Source organism: Aythya fuligula, chromosome 5 (genome assembly GCF_009819795.1).
Source record: "Aythya fuligula isolate bAytFul2 chromosome 5, bAytFul2.pri, whole genome shotgun sequence".
NCBI classification, from domain to species: domain Eukaryota; kingdom Metazoa; phylum Chordata; class Aves; order Anseriformes; family Anatidae; genus Aythya; species Aythya fuligula.
The window spans coordinates 25798815-25813934 of NC_045563.1; the positions used below are offsets into that span (position 1 = coordinate 25798815).

A 15120-nucleotide genomic window follows, 5' to 3' on the forward strand; every position below is an offset into this window, starting at 1 on the left:
CGTGACCACGCAGGGCCTCCCGCCTGTCCTTGCAGGAAGGTCCCCTGGGGCCACCTCTCAGACACAAGGCCAGCCTCTGGTGCCGGAGCAAAGGGCTCTCCCCCAGGAGCCGTGTGGCTGGGGAGACCAGCCCTTAATTGCCGAGTGCAATCCTGTTCCTGGTCTGAAGCTATTTCCTCAGAGGCCTTGGGCAGAGTTTACATTCCTGGGATGAGCATCCCCTTCCTAGGCAGCACGCAGCAGAGACGGGAGCAGAGAAATAATATTTGGACGCGGGTAACCTGTGACCGGCAATGTCCCCCCGTGGATGGGAGAAACATCCAGCTGCCGGGGCTGTGCTCCACGCTGCAGGACAGGGCTGCTGCTGCTGCTATAAATGTGCCCTGGTGTCTCTCACGCTGCCTCCCACGAGGGCCCGGAGACACACACTTTGGGAACGGAGGCGGACGGGGCTCAGGGGACTGGCTGGGGGCAGAAGGCACGCGGAGACATTTCCTGATGGGACAGATGTGGTGGCTGCAGGCCGGGAGCCTCAGCTCGACTGTGTGCCCGTGCCACCTCCCCGCTCTGCTCGCAGGGCTGGGCAGGGATTTCTGCTTCATTGCTGTGGGGATTTCTGGCGGTTCAGTGGGGGACAGCCGCTGTGCAGCCCCGCTGGGATGCCCACCATGCCCACCTCACCGAACGGCCCACCATGGGCAGCCGCTCTCCCCTGTGAAGCCTCGCCCTGCCGAGCCGTCCTCCTTCCCAAAAGCAGCCCCATGTTAGGATCCACATCCCCTCACAGGAGTCTTCACCCCTACAAAATCTCACCTGCAGCGTCTCAGGTGAAAACAGCCCCAAAAAAACATCCCCACTTCCTCCTCAAGCCGGCTGTCTCCGGGCCCTCCTGCGTCACTCCACGAGCCCTTCAAAAACACCCAGAAAACCTCAGGTCATTATTTTTGTGCTGCTGCTATTTCTGACACCGGAGCCAGTTCGACCAGGGCTGGAGGCTCCCACCCGGGGCCACACCACACCCCGTGTCGTCTGGTGCCCAGCGGAGCCAGCCCCTCGGGCACCGAGCCCCAAATTGCGACAGAACCACCACAGCCAAACGTCACGGAGATGTGGCAGGACCCCCACGGCCAAATGTCACAGAGATGCGACGTGCCAGGCTTCTAGGCTGTCAAGTGTCCTTGTGGACGAGCAGGACAGCAACCCCTGGAAGGAAACACCCCGCAGACAACAGGCTAGACCCACAGACCCCATAGGACTCCCCGGAGCGGCTGTGGTGCCGGGCACCATCGAGGAGCGGGACGGGCAGCCCACTCCTGGCCGCAGGCTGCGCCGTGCTGTGGTCGCTCCTCCCAGCCCAGGTGCGCAGGGGGATGTGTTTGCCGAGGAGGAGGCTGACAATAGGGGGAAATGGGCCGTGCTGCGCACCCCGAACATTGTGGCTGGCGGCGCCTGTTGTTGCTGCCCAAGGCAGGCGGAAGCGGCTGCCCTTAGTCAGCCCCGGGCTGCACGTGGCAGGAACTCTGCTGTTTATTTTGGTTCCTTGGGGTGGATTCGGCCTCCCCGGGGACCTGTGGCCTCTCCGTAGGGCCGGTCAGAACCGCAGACACCTGATGGCTCGGTTCCATGCAGGCAGGCGAGCCCCCCCATGCCACACTGCCTGTGCTCATGGGCACTGGGGCCAGCCCGCTCAGGGCACAGCTCTCGGTGGGGACACCAAGAGCATTGGAGGCAGGAGACCCACAGGAGGGCCAGCTGCTCCCACACACAGCCAAAATCCCCCTGGAGATCTCAGGGGGGCAGTGGCCGTGTCACCAAAGAGCATCTCTCTCTCCCAGGGCCCTGAGCTACTCAGGCGCTGGTTCTCATCTCTCCACACAGGCCCTGTTCAGTGCTGAGGCTGAGCCCTGCTCCCACGGAGGTGAAGCTGTGGGCAAAGCGATGCCGGCGGCAGGGAGGGTTAGGGCTGGCTGGCCGTCTCCCAGCTCGGCCGTGACGCAGCAGCACCAGGGAAGCCGGCGGGGAAGTCACGGAGAGCACATACTGCCCGCCGGCCGGCAGGGACTCGCCGGGACGCGGGTGTTTGCAGGAGCAGGGTGAGGCAGCAGGGAGCCGAACCGCAGCGCCGAGCATACGTGGGTGCCTACAGGTAAGCACTGCATCAGCACCTGCCCGGAGCAAGCCTCCGCGGGGCGTGCAGTCACCCTGCCAAAACAACAGCCCCTGGTGCAGGAGGTGCTGAGAGTCCGGAGTGGGAAGCAGAGATGCTCCCGAGCTGCCCCACGCAGCCCCGTCCCCAGGAAAGTGGGGCTGGCGTGAGAGCCAGAGGTGGCTTTTCCACCAGGGAACCAAGGTATAACGGGGAGGAGAGGCGCGTGGGGCAGCCTCCATGCTTTGCTGCTGCCCGTCGCCTCCCCGCAGGGGCTCCCAGGCACTTTTCTCCCCTGCCAAACGAACGCGATCCACGCCCAGCCCAGAGCTGCTGGCCGCTTATCGTGTGGATGCAGCTCTCCTGCTTTTAGCTGTCATAATATTGACACAAAGCAAAAGAATAGTGACGGCAAGCCTCCGTCTGGCTCCGGGAGGCAAACACACGAGGAGAAGGGGAGCCCGGGCTGCTCCCGGGCTGTGCTCCCCGCCGGGGACGCTGCGTGCGGGCTCCGCAGCGGGCTCACCCCGGCAGGAGCGAACGTGTGCATCGGCAGGGCTTCGTCCAGGAGCCTTTCTGTCGTGGTTTAACCCGACCGGCAGCTAAACACCACGCAGCCGTTCGCTCACCCTCCCCCCTCCCTCTCTGGGACGGGGGAGAGAAATGGAAAGTGAAGCCCGTGAGTTGAGATAAAGACAGTTTAATAAGACAGGAAAAAAAAATAACAAAATAATAATAACAATAATAATAATGATGATACAATGGTGATAATACGAAAGTAATAATAGTATGTACAAACAAGTGATGCACAATGCAATTGCTCACCACCCGCTGACCGATGCCCAGCCTAACCCCGAGCAGTCCGGCCCCCTCCCCCCGGCTAGCCACCCCTATATATTGTTTAGCATGACGTCAGATGGTATGGAATACCCCTTTGGCTAGTTTGGGTCACCTGTCCTGGGTCTGTCCCCTCCCAGCTCTTACTGCACCCCCCAGCCTGCCCGTTGGCAGGACAGAGCAAAGGCTGAGATGTCCTTGGCTTAGTATAAGCACTGCTCTGCAACAATTAAAGCATCGGGGTGTTATCAGCACTCTTCTCATTCTAAGCCAAAACACAGCATTCCACCAGCTACTAGGAAGAAAATTAATTCTGTGCTAACTGAAACCAGGACATCTATCCACCCCTTATTCCATACCATTTATGTCATGCTCAGGTTACACTCTTTTCCATACATTCTAATTAGTCACCTATAGTAATCATGGTAGTGATAACATACAGTATAATATACTATTTAACATGGTGCAATTCAGTTCATGGGCTATTCTCACCCAGTATTAAATCTCCTTGAGGTACACACCGGACCTCTCCGTTCTTTTGCATCACCCACCAAGTATATCCAGGTCCCTGAGCGAAAACAATTCCACGAATAGGTTTGCCTTTTCCTGAGGCAGGAGTAGCCCAGACTGTTTTACCCAGCATATTTTTTACATGCACTACAGGAACTTTATCCCCATCTACAGTACGTAACAGGTTTGATTGGGCAGGTCCAGCTCGGTTGGTAGATCCCCTAGTATTGACTAACCAGGTGGCCTTTGCCAAATGCGTATCCCAGTTTTTGAACGTCCCAGCGCCCATTGCTTTCAAGGTAGTCTTTAACAGGCCATTGTATCGTTCAACTTTCCCGGAGGCTGGTGCATGATAGGGGATGTGATACACCCATTCAATACCATGTTCTTTGGCCCAAGTGTCTATAAGGTTGTTTCGGAAGTGAGTCCCATTGTCTGATTCTATTCTTTCTGGGGTGCCATGTCGCCATAGGACTTGCTTTTCAAGGCCCAGGATGGTGTTCCGGGCGGTAGCATGAGGCACAGGATATGTTTCCAGCCATCCGGTGGTTGCTTCCACCATTGTAAGTACGTGGCGCTTGCCATTGCGAGTTTGAGGGAGTGTGATGTAATCAATCTGCCAGGCCTCTCCATATTTATATTTCAGCCATCGTCCTCCATACCAAAGAGGCTTTGACCGTTTGGCTTGCTTGATTGCAGCACATGTTTCACAGTCATGAATAACCTGTGCTATAGCGTCCATGGTCAAGTCCACCCCTCGATCACGAGCCCATCTGTATGTTGCATCTCTACCTTGATGGCCTGAGGTGTCATGGGCCCATCGGGCTATAAATAATTCACCTTTATGCTGCCAATCCAGGTCCACCTGAGCTACTTCAATCTTAGCAGCCTGATCCACCTGCTGGTTGTTTTGATGTTCTTCAGTAGCCCGATTCTTGGGCACATGAGCATCTACGTGGCGTACTTTCACAGCCAGGTTCTCTACCCGAGCAGCAATATCTTGCCACAATGCAGCAGCCCAGATAGGTTTGCCCCTACGCTGCCAGTTGTTTTGCTTCCATTGCTATAACACTTAGTACCATAATGGTCTGAAACCAGGGCCCGGAGAGGAGAAACAACACTACAGAGAGCAAATACGGAAAATAATGTACTATAATACTCAATTTGGAAAACAGGCGCAGCAGAGTTGTGATTAAAGCAATCAGCATCATGACAAGTGACTATTAAGCAGGTCTAATCCTTACACCAATTTTAGTTTAACACACTCTGATCAGATCTGCCGTTATCTCAACCTTTCGGGCCCCACGTTGGGCGCCAAAAAGACTGTCGTGGTTTAACCCGACCGGCAGCTAAACACCACGCAGCCGTTCGCTCACCCTCCCCCCTCCCTCTCTGGGACGGGGGAGAGAAATGGAAAGTGAAGCCCGTGAGTTGAGATAAAGACAGTTTAATAAGACAGGAAAAAAAAATAACAAAATAATAATAACAATAATAATAATGATGATACAATGGTGATAATACGAAAGTAATAATAGTATGTACAAACAAGTGATGCACAATGCAATTGCTCACCACCCGCTGACCGATGCCCAGCCTAACCCCGAGCAGTCCGGCCCCCTCCCCCCGGCTAGCCACCCCTATATATTGTTTAGCATGACGTCAGATGGTATGGAATACCCCTTTGGCTAGTTTGGGTCACCTGTCCTGGGTCTGTCCCCTCCCAGCTCTTACTGCACCCCCCAGCCTGCCCGTTGGCAGGACAGAGCAAAGGCTGAGATGTCCTTGGCTTAGTATAAGCACTGCTCTGCAACAATTAAAGCATCGGGGTGTTATCAGCACTCTTCTCATTCTAAGCCAAAACACAGCATTCCACCAGCTACTAGGAAGAAAATTAATTCTGTGCTAACTGAAACCAGGACACTTTCCCATGGCGTGGGCGGAGGAGTGGCTCATCTCCCTCTCTGCCTGCAAGCTGGCAGCCGCTGAATAGCTCGCATCACCCGCAGACAATGAGCAAAGCAAAGCCCGCGGCCAGCTGCAGCGCGGGGAGCGCGTGAGCGGAGGAACTGCGCGGAGCTGGCCGGTGACCAGGAAGCAGCCCAGAGAGCTGGTGTCACGGACCCCGTGGTGACCACAAAGCGGCCGGCCCTGCTTTGTCTCCCCCAAAGGGCCCGGCTTCCTGGAGAGGCGGCGGCGATGCCAGGTTTGCTCGGGGGCTACCCTCAGCCCATCCTGGAGGGATGCACCTCGGCGAGCCCCCCGTATCGCCTCCTCCCCGGCCGAGCCAGCCTGCTGCGTGCCCTCTGAGCAGGGACAGGGCCGGCGCACCGGTTGCGATGCCGGGGCCAGCATCTCCTGCCCGTCCCTGCCCCATGCTCCCTCGTCCCTCGCTCGGGCTTGTTTTCCTACATGACAGCCAGTGACTTCCCGCACTTCCCGCGCCTCTTCCTGAGCAGCCCGGCCTTTGAACTCGCTGCCTCCAGCTGTCTGCATCCCGAGAGGGGACCAGGGGAACGGCGGCAGGCTAACAAGAAGAGGAGCGAGGCTCCATGTGCAGTGCAGGCACATCGATGCCAGCTTCCCGCGCCTCTCCTGCCTGTCCCCAGGGGTCAGCCCAGCCTGCGCAACCCACTGGGGACACAAGCGTGGGCTGCTTCCACAACAAACTCCAGCAAAACCCTCCGGCTTCCCAGCCTCGGTCTCTATTTTAAGGCTCTAAAGAAGAGAGGGGCAAATGGCAAACTTGCTGGCAGAAGAGATGATCCCGGGGCCGGATTCAGGACCGCCTACTTGTTTCCTTTAGGGATCATGGAGTGTGTCAGCACTGCCAGGGCCTGCCCGCGGGCGCTGCGCTGATGCGAGGGTGAGCCGTCAGCTGCTTGCCAGGCAGAGGTCGGCACACGTAGGTGCAAGCTGCTGGGCAGGGACCTGCACCCAAGCCGAGGCACCGAGCTGGTCCTGTTTCTCCCATCGGGCACCCACTGAAGGGCTGCACGAGCCTGGCTAAAGCACCCCCAGCAAGCCCCGTCTGTCCCTCCTTGTCCACCCAGATAGAGAAATCACTCTTTCCTAAGGAGGGCCAGTTTAGGGGATGGTTACCAGGACTGCAAAGACCAGCAGAACATCTCCCCAGTACCTGCAGAGTCAGACGTGAATTTCAAGCATGCTAAAACTGCCGATGACTCAGGCAACATTTGCGTGCTCCTCCAGATGCACAGAGCTGAGTTTTCCAGCTATTCACATACCTGTTTTTGATCATCAGCTGTTTGTTTGGGGTTTTTGTCTTCTTTTCCTGAAAGCTCAAGTTTTCAACATGAGTTCAGCGCTTGGTTCAGCCTCTCATTTCCAGTCCCCTCACTTACTACGTGACATATTTTCTTCCCAGTAACACGCAGAAAACACTGCTTTGGGCTCCTTCAGCCCGTCAGCAGATTTGTTCCTGCTTCCTCACAGCTCTGCCTCCACAGCCACACAGCCACATCTGTCACTGAGGCTGTCATAGCTCCTGGCTGGAGCTGTCCCCTCCGTTTTTATCCAAAGTTTTTGAACACGGACCTTCCACAGTGTACCACGTTATACCAGAGACAGCTTTGGGGCACCCCTCTCCTTAGGCTGTGGTTCATGTTCCCCCCCAGACCTTGCACCACAGCAGTCCTTAACTGCTCCTTCACCACTCGTGCTCAGAAAGTGCCTTCGGCACCCAGCGATCGCCCTCAGCTCCTTTCCCCCTTGTCACCTATCCAGGCTGCCTTGTAATTCCTACTGGGCTGGTCTCTGCTGGCTCCTTCCCTTCATCTGTGCCGAGCGTGAGCAGCTCACTTTCCTATCCGGGTGTTACAGACGAGTCCAATTACTAGAGTTCAGCAAACTCTGATTCCCCTCCCTGGCATTTCATCCAGCCCACTTGATCCGCAGGGTTTCTAATCCAAACAGCCTCCTAGCACACGATGTTCCAGCACTCCCAGTCTCTACCCAGCCTCTGTGCTGCTGCCTTTTCCTCCCTCAGACCAGCACTCAGGGGACTGCGTTCAGCCCCCAGGGAAAGCTAACTGAAATGCAGAATTCATTGGGCAGAGGGAAAGCAGTGTCCCCAGTTGCCATCCCTGAGCGAGGAGCAGCACGCCGTGCTGGGCGTGAGATGAGCCATGCTGCAGCTCCTCCGCAGGCAAAGGAAACGTGCACGGCAGCCTCGCTCTGCCGGCCAGCTCATCCCCTCCTCAGCTCCTTTGCCCACAGCATTTGCTCATGCACCAGCTGGGAAGCCACAGCAGCCAAGTCTTCCCGGGGGATTTGGGTACACCCAGAAAAGGAAGGGAAGAAAGAGGGGTGTGACATGCAGGAGGCAGCAGGCTGCAGCAAGACAGTGGGGTCAGAGGGTTTAGCTCCTGTTCTGTAACGCTGGCCAGGACCCACAAGTGGGCCCCCACCTCGTTGCCTCTGCCACAGCAGCCAGCACAGCCTGCAAGCCAGCAGGATCCAAGCCAAGTGTACCAAGTGTACCAGGACACCAAAAGGCGTCTTCCCAGCTGCTTCCTCTGTGTGCCCCATGCTTCCCGGGCTGCCCTCGCTGGGACTGTGCCACCCTCCTCCCTTTTCACTTGTGCTGGGCACTCCTGCCCAATGTACCAGCTCCTGGCACAGCTGCTGGCTCACGACAACCAGATGTCCCTTAGCCACGGTCCCTCTGAGCAGCCAGGGCCTGGTGTTCGCCTTTCAGCTCTCCAGGGGAACACAGGTCCTGGCTCGGCTCAGCTCCACGGGGCCACCAGGCTAGCAGATCCCACAATCCCCATTCAGAGGCTTTCATTCATGAAACGCGAGGCAGCAGGCTGAACACAGGGCTCTGCCCCTCGGGGACAATGGGCTGGCAGCCGTTTCGGGCTGGCTGTGGCAGCAGTGCCCAGCGGGAAGTGCTGCAGGGAACAGGGCCGGGGCAGCGCGAGCAGGGAGCTGCAAACCCCGCAGGCTGGCAGGGCGGGAGGCTGAGCACAAACTGCCCCGCAATGGTCACTGGGGCCGGAGCAGGGAATGTAAACAGCCCGGCATCCACACGGAGGTCATAACCCCCGAGTCCAGTTTCCCTTCCTCTTGCTCCCTCCTGCCTAATCTCCAAGAGCCGCTCTGTTTACGAGCCAGACAAGTAAACAAACAAAGCAAAGCTCCAAAGCAAGAATATTTTTTTCTGGCCGAATCTCTGTGTGCCACGGTCCCGGGGTGCGTGCGTGGGAGCGGTCCGTGCACGCCACGGCCCGGCACACGGCAGCAGAAGCGGGCAGCCCTGTCCTGCCTCGCACCGCTCGTGTGTGGAGGGGCAAAAACAGGGGAACGGCGCTGCCTGGGACACAGCCACAGCCGGGCGGGCGCTGCTCCATGGAGCCTCTGGTTGGCATAAAATGGCAGGCGGCACACACATGATGCCAGGGGGAAGGGGCAGAGGGGGCAGCAGGGAAGGAGGGATGTGCCTGGCCAGCATGGTAGGGACTGGCAGAGGCCATGGAGCAAGCACTGAGGGCATCAGATGGGCACAAGGAGATGTGAGGGGCAGCCATGAGAGGGGCACAAGGAGGTGTGAGGGGCACAACGGGATGTGAGGGGCACAAGGTGTGAGGGGCACAAGATGTGAGGGGCACAAGGAGACGTGAGGGGTGTTATAAATGAACACATCTCCCCCTTCTTTATTAATATCAACCATTTTCTCGACACAAATTACCACTCCATATATAACAGGGGAACAAGGAGATGTGAGGGGCAGCCATGTGAGGGGTACACTGAGATGTGAGGGGCACAAGATGTGAGGGGCACATTGAGATGTGAGGGGCACAAGATGTGATGGGCACAAGATGTGAGGAGCATCCATGGCCCCCTCACCCCCCCCCCCCCACAAGGCGCCCACCCGCCACCTTCCCACAACCCCCCGCGGCGGGGCCGCGGGCCGGGTGGGGGGGGCAGCGAGGGGCTCCGCGCCCGTCTCCCAGGTAACGAGGGCGGGCCCTCCATCCCCTCCCCTCGTTTCCCATTGGCTGCCTCTCCTCGTCGCCTCGGTCTCCTCCAATAGCAAGGCGCGGCGGCGGCGGCGGAAGCGGAAGTGGCGGTGGCGGAGCGGCGGGGCGGTGGGCGCCGCCATGCCGGGCGCGGCGGAGCGCGGCGCGGAGCTGCGGGAGCAGATGGAGGCCTTCGTGGCGCGGCTGCGGGGCGGCGGCGGGGGGCGGCCGCGCTCCGAGGACACGGCGAGGCACACGCTGGCGCTGCTGCGGAAAATCATCGCGCACGGCCACTGGGGCTCGGCCGGTGAGCGGCTGCGGCCCGGCCCCCGCGGGCCCGGCTGCCCCGTCACGGCTGTGGCGGCAGCGGGGGGGCCGCGGCGCTGTGGTGCCGGTGCCGGTGCCGGTGGCGGTGACGCGGCTGTGGCCTCTTGCAGGGGAGCTGATGGAGCTGATCCGGGCGGAGGGCCGCAGGATGGCAGCAGCGCAGCCGTCCGAGACCACCGTGGGCAACATGGTGCGGAGAGTGCTGAAGGTCATCCGCGAGGAGTACGGCAGGTGAGGCGCCCCTCGAGAGCTGAGGTGTTTCCTCTAGTGAAACTCCACCCGGTGCGTGCATTGTGGGCACATGAGCTTCCCTGTCCCCAGCAGAGCAGCCTGGGCTCTCCCCTTAGCTTCTTGTCCCTTGCATTCCCAGGAGGGTCTGCTGCACTGCAGCGGTGGCTTTGAGCGCTGCTCTCCATGTGCCTGCTGCAGGTTTTAGACATGACCTGGGAAAGTTCTCAGTGGCAGAGTGTCAAGTGTCTTTCTGACAGAGACCTCTAAGGAAACTTTGGTGTGTCATGACCTCTGCGTGCAGTTTTTCCTTCCCCTCGATTCATATCCATGTGCTGTGCTGCGGGGACACAAGCTCAAGAGCTCTCCTGCTGCCTCATGTCAGGCTGTGCCCCGCGTGCTCTCCCAAGGCTGAAGGGCTCCTTCTCTCCGCAGGCTTCGCGGGCGCAGCGAGGAAAGCGACCAGCAGGAATCCCTGCACAAGCTTCTGACTTCTGGAGGACTGAATGAGGATTTCAATACCTCCTACCCTACCCTCAAAGCTAACGTTATTGAAGCTATCAACGAGCTGCTGATAGAGCTAGGTATGGGGCTCTGTGAGTGCGGCTCCTTATGGGATGGGGCTGATGCTTCTCTCTGCTCTGAGGTGGAAAGAAGGCAACAAGGAGCTGGGAGGCTCAGTCTGAAGGAATGTGTGTTAGGGGAGCAGCCTCTGCTTTTGGGTTTAGAGAGATGAAGGAAATAGGAGCGTCTGTTTGACTATTCTGTTGGTCTTCTGGGAAGTCTTGAGCTGAGCCCTGTGAAGCAGAGGATGAACAATCTGCTGAGGTTGGGCTTACTCCCTATGAGCATAATTTTGCCCTTGCGTGTAGCACTGAGATACGTTTTTCTTCTCCTGCAGCCTTGTGACAGATCAGGCACCGGCTGCTCCTCCAGGCTGCCCCACATCTCCTTTCCACGTGGCTCTAGTGCTACTGGGCTGTAAAACTGGAATTTGTCATGTGAGCATGGTGCTTGGCTGCTGCTGACCCAGCCCACTCCACTAGCGGTGGAGTTTTCGATAGGGCCAGTAGCTTGGAAGCACAGAGCATTCAAAGGCCAGCTTCTTGCTCCCTCCCCACTGGTAAAAGTAACGGGGAGAAACGCTGCTCCTTTTCTCCCAGTCTTCACAGCATTGCTCGTGGTGGGACAGCTTCACAAGTGTTGCTTTTCCTGGCTTCTTTTCCGCTCACGGCTCCCTTCCGTTACAGAGGGCACCACCGATAACATCGCAATGCAGGCACTGGAGCACATCCACTCCAACGAGGTGATCATGACCATTGGCTACTCTCGCACTGTTGAGGCCTTCCTGAAGGAGGCTGCCCGCAAGAGGAAATTCCAGGTCATCGTGGCGGAGTGCGCGCCGTTCTGCCAGGTGAGGTTGAAGACTGCCCACTGTCCTGCCCTGTGCCCTTCAGCTGGGGAGCTGTGTGTGTGCTCTGATCCTTGATATCCTTGTGGCTTGGACAAGAATTGAGTGCCAATATCTGTACAACTGCACTTCGGGAGTTGTGTTCCAGGAAAAAAATTAGGTTCTCCCTCTTTTCAGGGGCACGAAATGGCAGTCCGGCTGTCCAAAGAGAACATCGAGACTACTGTCATGAGCGACGCAGCTATCTTTGCTGTCATGTCTCGAGTCAACAAGGTGAGTAGGGCTCTGCTGCACGAGGGAGTTCTTGGCAGGTTTGGTGCTTAGGCCTCAAACTGCTGCAGGTCCCATTTGTGATGGACGTGCTTCTTCTGTGAAGGTTCACAGTTGTACTAATCCCTTGCTTACAGATGGGGTGGAAATGCAGTGTGCAACCCCAAATCAGAATGATGACTAACTGCATAATGATTGGTTTTGCTGCTGTCATGGGTAACGGGCAGAACAGTTGCAAAAAAACAAGCCAGGAGAGCCTTGAAGGATTAACTTCCCAGTTATTAAAGAAAATGGAACAGAAAGCAGTGTTTCCAGGGGAGAAATTCCTCTTGCCTGGAACACGAGATGGGTGCTGAAGGGAGTTGTTGAGGTGCAAGATAAAGACTTGACACCCCAAACAGGAAAAAAAGTCATCCTAATCAATAAAATCCAGTCCCACCACTTCTCATCTGTTTATTTCAAGCTGCTTTACCTCATTCCCACTTTACAGCAAGGCAATCCTTGCGGTCAGCAGTCAGGTTACTCGCACAAGCTTCCTTTGTATGCCTGTAGCAGAACAGGGAACACAGCCCAGGTTCTGCCTGGCATTCCCTGTTTGTCCTGACAGACTCCTCCATCTCATCCGGGAGGGTCTGAGCCAGGAAGCTCTGCTGCAGAGCGTGATAAAAAGCTAATTGGCCCTTTCAGGTCATCATTGGTACGAAGACGATCCTGGCCAACGGGGCGCTGATCGCCGTGAGCGGCACTCACACCCTGGCGCTGGCAGCGAAGCACCACTCCACCCCGCTCATCGTCTGCGCCCCCATGTTCAAGCTCTCGCCACAGGTAAGCGCAGCGCCTCTTCGGTACTGCACCGACCTTCAGTGGATTTAAGGGAGGGTTTTTTCTGCTGGGGGAAGCTTAGGGTGGAGAACACCACCTGTCCCAATGGGGGGTTGATAAATGAGCATCTCCCCAATCTGGTGCTGTTATTTCAGATAAGAAATCCTCACCCAGATCTATCTCCCTGGAAGCACTCCCTGCTATGCCAAGTGGCATTTTTCTGCTGTTTATATCTTTAGTGGTGAAGGACCCTCTGTACCTATGGAGGAGGTAGATGGGGATGCTCTCTACTGTTTCCTACACTGAGTGTTTTCAGTGTTGCCAGATCAAGTTGCAGAATGAGGAAGTAGTGTCTCTGTTCCCATTCCCTAGGTTTTGCAGAAGGGCATACAGGCCATAGCTCTAAAAATGTTTAGGGAAAACCTTTCACTTGTAGGTGTTGCCGGAGTTCTGGCCGCAACTGCTGTGCCTTATCTGCTGGCAAGTCCTCTTCCTCTGCTTTAGTTCCTTCTGCACCCTGCATGTTTTCACTGGGGATAATAAGGTGCTCTTTTTTTCCCTGACCTTTCCGTACTCTCTCTCCTTCAGTTCCCTAACGAAGAAGACTCATTCCACAAGTTTGTGTCGCCACAGGAAGTGCTGCCATTCACAGAAGGTACTGGTTCTTTTTATACAGGCTGGTCAAGATTTCTTTTTTTTGAACACTGTCCATCTTTGTAGTTTTGCTTCTGCTCTGAGCTGTTCAGCACTTTATTGTAGGATTATGATAATGATATCAGACAGGTGGCAATTTCCTGTGGGACGCAGCAGATGCTTGACACTGGGGGCAGACTGCTTTCCTTCCCACGACTTGTGTAACTTCTTGAAATTTTGTTACATGATCCACTCATTGAAATCCAGTCTCTGCAATGGGCTTCCCACCTGAGCACCACCTTTAGCAAGGTGGCAGCTTGCAGGCTCCCTCCCAGACAGTAATGTCTTTCTAAGTGCCCCGTTTCCATGGGACAAAGACTTTTGGGAAAAAATATATCAGGTTTGGTGCAGGCTTTTTATTTTGGCCTTCTGAGCTTTTGTTTAAGTAGTAACTTTGGCAGATTGGGATTCCTGTATTCTGATTAAATACTGTCAGGTTTTCTGTAAATCGGCATCAGAGGGGACTTAGGGCTACTATTGGGGGGAAAAAAACTACCAGAAGAGCAGAGAGTGCTGCTACTCGTCCAGGATTGCTGCGTATTTGTGATTAAAAGACATCGGTGGAGAAGTTGGAAAGGATTCTGGATGTCCTGATACCGACTCCAGGGTGGCATGTGCACAGCCAGTTTCTTGAGGGGCTCAGGAAGAAGCAGAGGGCTAAGCACAGAAGGCTGAGCGTGCTTTCTGTCTAATCCTACTGCTCTTCACTTTGCAGGGGAGATCCTGGCCAAGATCAATGTTCACTGCCCAGTGTTTGACTACGTCCCGCCAGAGCTCATTACTCTCTTCATTTCTAACATCGGGGGTAACGCGCCTTCCTATATCTACCGCCTCATGAGTGAACTCTACCACCCAGATGACTACGAACTCTAATGCCAAGCACGTCTGTCACTCTCCAGACTTCTCCCATCTTTCTAAAGAGAAAGATGCATCATCTAATTAACGACTGTGTTGCAAAGATGAATTGCTGTGGGGAATCTGCTCGGTGCAATGTCCTCCCTACCAGAAAGACCAGAAGACAGATCGCTCGTACAGGTTTTGACCCTCTGCTGTTACAAGTCACAGGGAGCTGCTAACCAACTTCAATTTTGAAATAGCAAGGCATCCAAGTCACTCTCTGGGGCAGCTAAGCTGTTATTTCAAGGTGTGCTGTAATAAAGGCTGTTCACAGTGACCTCAGGGTTACTCATGTTTCCATGTAGAATTAGTTTGTTTCCATAACTAGCAGGAGTCTTACCGGTGCAGTGAGCTGCCTGCACCCGTGCTGCAGTAGGAAGCTTAAGGTGTGTTTTTGCCTACGACTGTAATAGAAATCCACTAGTAATGTGCTTCAAAACTGAGTGTTTTGGTAGAATTTTATGTCAGTTTTTGCTGAGTTGCTGAAATACAAGTATTTTTTTGTAATGTGCTGGAATAGAAATTGCCTTCTTGATGAAAGGCAGGCTTCTGTCAGCAAGCTTGTTTGCCTCTGCGTCACAGGGCAGAGCTCAAGCTCTTGCTTTGCTTTTTGGAGTCTGTGGGTCTTCCTTCCCATTTGCTACTGGGTGACTGGGATTATTCTTCTCCGGCAGGCATCTTGTCTTGTTCTGAAAGCTCTTGCTTTTTGTGAGGGGCAGCAGGTGTCAATAGCATTTATTTTTTAACCTAGGTTTTAACACAGAACAAGGATGTCTGTGATTTAAATAAAAAGGCATCTCTTACTGTTCTGAAATACTCTTTTTTAGCCTAGGCTGAGATGCAAAATAGAACAGGAACGTGTTCAAAAAAAACCAACCAAAAAACCTGTCTACTGTTAGAAATGCCACGAGCTATTTAGTCCTTTCGGCGAAAGTGGGGCTATGCTAGGATTTAGAAACCTATTACTCAAGAATGTGAACTGCAGGGAGATGGAGAAA

At 55.5% G+C, this 15120-nt stretch overlaps 1 protein-coding gene across 1 annotated transcript; it reads left to right on the top strand.

Annotated features, from left to right (window-relative positions):
* The first annotated feature begins 9611 nt into the window (after positions 1 to 9611).
* Positions 9612 to 14399, top strand: EIF2B2 (eukaryotic translation initiation factor 2B subunit beta). The gene is made up of 8 exons (XM_032187587.1): positions 9612 to 9781; positions 9912 to 10032; positions 10465 to 10613; positions 11280 to 11443; positions 11618 to 11713; positions 12398 to 12535; positions 13121 to 13187; positions 13941 to 14399. The coding sequence occupies exons 1-8, from the start codon at positions 9616 to 9618 to the stop codon at positions 14096 to 14098; spliced, it is 1059 nt and encodes a 352-aa protein (XP_032043478.1). The 5' UTR covers positions 9612 to 9615; the 3' UTR covers positions 14099 to 14399.
* The last annotated feature ends 721 nt before the right edge of the window (positions 14400 to 15120 follow it).